At 54.5% G+C, this 3243-nt stretch overlaps 1 protein-coding gene across 1 annotated transcript; it reads right to left on the bottom strand.

The window, feature by feature from the left end:
* Positions 1–295: 295 nt before the first annotated feature.
* LOC123049022 (PI-PLC X domain-containing protein At5g67130) lies at positions 296–2839 on the bottom strand. The gene is made up of 9 exons (XM_044472027.1): positions 2591–2839; positions 2402–2509; positions 2165–2287; positions 1925–2062; positions 1729–1827; positions 1323–1626; positions 1032–1255; positions 867–953; positions 296–781 (listed from the first exon to the last, which is right to left on the bottom strand). Exons 1-9 carry the CDS (start codon positions 2597–2599, stop codon positions 698–700), a joined length of 1176 nt encoding a protein of 391 aa, XP_044327962.1. The 5' UTR covers positions 2600–2839; the 3' UTR covers positions 296–697.
* Positions 2840–3243: the final 404 nt, after the last annotated feature.

Raw genomic sequence — 3243 nt, forward strand, 5'->3', positions numbered from 1 at the left:
GGCGATGGAGGTTGGGGATCGAGAGGTAGGAGAAGACGGCGGCGGGTCGGACTTGGGATCGAAAGGAGGCCAAGATGACTGGCGTGCTGGGTCGTGCGGGCAGCGCGGTCGTTTGCCCGGACGTGTGGGCGATTTTGCCACACACCGGACGTGCGGCCTGTGACTGCGCGCGCTCGGACGCGGTCGTGCGGGCGGGATCGTCTCCGTATCACACAGGACGTGCGGCACAACTACCTGATACACCACACGTGTGGCAGTTATCGGCGTCCTTTACTTTTCGTTAAACAAGCCTGGCTAATGACAAGTCTGCATGAATCAACAACCTTTCTCTCTCGACAGTACCAGCAATATCAGCACCATACTACAAATGTCTACGAATGTCCCGATCCCACCCGCACCTACCCAATCTCTGCATGGAGCAACAACCTTTCTCTCTCGACAACATCAGTGTCAGTGCCATACTACCATGGCTTAATCAGTACTGCAGCAATAACTTCCTGGCCATGTGCATAGCTAGCTACAGTTCTTTTCCTCGAACCATCATGGCTGCAAGTCTGCAACCACAATGGAGTACAGTAATAGCGCAGCAAGGCTGGTCCTGTCCGTCCTCCCTGGCACCCAATCCAATCTCTCACGCATTGCTGCACACGCGACATGAGTGCATGACAAGCACAACCAACAAGAACCGAACGACTTCTCATGTCCTCCTCGTCCCACCGTGACCCGGCATCAGCCCAGCCTTGCCGAGCAGGCCATACAGCACGTCCTTGAGAGTTCGTTTCTGCAGCAGCAAGCACGCAAACCGAGCTACTTGTCACAACTTTCACTCAGAATTACCGGAGGAAGAAGAAAAACGGAGATCTCACCGCGCACGCACGCACGTCGTCGCGGCCGCAGATGAGCATCCCGTTGAGCATGTCCGTGGCCTCGAACACGCCGCCGCCGTCGCTTCTCTGAGACCGAACAAGTTTGAGGCGGTCCACGGATTAGTACATTGCCACTGGCTACGTACAGGCAAAGTAGCGCGGTACCTTGTAGTAATCGACGGCCAGGAAGTTGGCCCAGCGGTCGCCGGCGGCGGCGTGGCACGCCCGGAGCACGTCCGCGAGCCCCAGCGAGTGCTCCACGCACGCCGTCACCCGGAGCGGCACCGTGTGGAAGTAGTTCACCAGGATCAGCAACCTCGTCCGGCTGTCGAGGGCCAGGGACTCGGCGCGGCGGCGGCACGCGCGAGAGCTCATCCCGCCATCGCCGTCTGCATGCACGACCACATGATCAGCATCTCGGCTTCTTTCTGAGAAATTTCCATCGCTGAAGCTTACACTGGTTTTCGACCATGAAGTTCCACTGGTAGGCGATCCCCTCGGCCCGCTCCTTCGACTCGTCGGAGGTGAAGACGAGGAGGCGGTGGTTGCGCCTGATCATGTCACGGACGCGAGGCCAGTCCCCGCCGTCCCGCGGCATGCTCGACACCGGGAACCAGTACTTGGTCAGGCCCGCGCTGTGGAACAGCTTGGACAGGCCGTGGTCAGAGCTGACGTAGTCCTCCAGGATCAGCGTCACGATCTCCGACGGGTTCGCCGACAGGAACGCCTCGACCTCCATCATGGTGCCGATGGCCGGCTCCTGCAGAATCACCGATCACTCCACAGGTTTCAGTCCCAATGCCGTACGTCGTAGAACGCTGGAAAGTGTGCCGCAGTTGAGAGCCAAGCTTAGTTTACTCACGAACGCCGTGAAGTCGAAGCACTTCCCTCCCTTTGAGTGGCAAAGCCAAATGTCGTCGCGGAAGTCGTACACGTCCAGCATCAGCGCCCGGACTCCGTTCTGCGGGAAGGCGGCCCGCGCGGTTCAGTCAGAATCCAAGAACTGACTGAAAGTAGCAAATTTGAACAAGTGATGGGTTACATTCAGAGTTTCAGACATTCAGTTGATCGGTGACGGAATCGTCCTGGTTGTAGAGCGTGATCCGTGGCACTCCGGTGTGGAACGGCTCGCCGCGGATCGAGAACGAGTTGTGCGTCGTCAGGAACGCGTACTTGTTGAACGGCAACGATGTGTCCTAATAAGGAATGAGAGAAGAACAATACTGACTACTGAACAGTTGCAGAAATGGAGATGAGTGGAAGAAAACAGAGCAATGGCAGAGGAATCCACTACTCACAGCTATCTTGAACGGGTCGGCGACCGTCGTCCGGACGCACCTTTTGCCGGCGAACTCGATCCAGCAGTTGTAGCAGTAGAGTTCAGACCCGCAGTCTCCTTCTGACGAACATCGGTCGCCGAGCTGCAAATCCCAACGTCAGAGTCAGACCCAACCTCTATTCTATCTCCAGAAGAAATATCTCACGATCAGGGCAGAGTCGGCGAGGAGGATGGAGAGAAACTTGACCGTACCGACCTCGCATCGCCCGCCTGAACAAGCTGCTGCCCCTTCTAACAGCAACACCACACATAGTATTACCAGAAGAAGAAGAATTGTGCTTCCTAATCTGTGCATAATAACTCCCTGCAGCCCAATAGCAGCAAAAGCCATCAGTATCACAGATTTGGGACTGAGGATCCCACCTGAACCATTCCTGAATCACACCTGAACCATGGGACCAAGGATGATGAATTGATGATGCGGCAAAACAAGAAAAGAGCCCTGTATCCTCGTTGTTTCTTGGCTGCTGAATCCTGATGATTAAGTCCCTTTTGGCTGCGCAATGGTCATACCACGGCATCTCTTGTGTGTTGCAGAAGAGTCGTGAGGATGTGGCTGTGGCAAGCAGATTCAGGGGAGAACCTGCCGCTTGGCCTGCAGGAATATGCTTCCAGCTTTCAAGGTCAGCATTAGGTGCCACGCATCAAAAGTGTGGCTATGCTTTTGTTTTCTTTCCCGTTTCCTGTGAAGTGCACCTTAGTGTTTTGCCCGGTTTGAACCTCGTGACATTTCTTGATAATTCATGGTGAAAAATACGGAGGTGTGTCTCTCTCAGCTTGGTGATTCATAGCCAAAAAAGAATAGAAATTGTTGTCACTAGCACATATGCCCGTGCGTTGCAACGGGAGATATAGTGACGTATCCACCGAAATATCCAGCAACATGTCCCAAGAACATCTCAATGATGCCACCCGGCAACGGCAGGAAGGCACGCACCAAGTTCTAGTAATACTTCATATCAATTGTATGGGCGTGGCCAATTCACGCGAATTTATACGACGATTCTGATCTTAAAAGGCCTCCTAATTTTTAAATCT

This window comes from Triticum aestivum, chromosome 2D, assembly GCF_018294505.1.
Source record: "Triticum aestivum cultivar Chinese Spring chromosome 2D, IWGSC CS RefSeq v2.1, whole genome shotgun sequence".
In the NCBI taxonomy this organism is placed as follows: Eukaryota; Viridiplantae; Streptophyta; class Magnoliopsida; order Poales; family Poaceae; genus Triticum; species Triticum aestivum.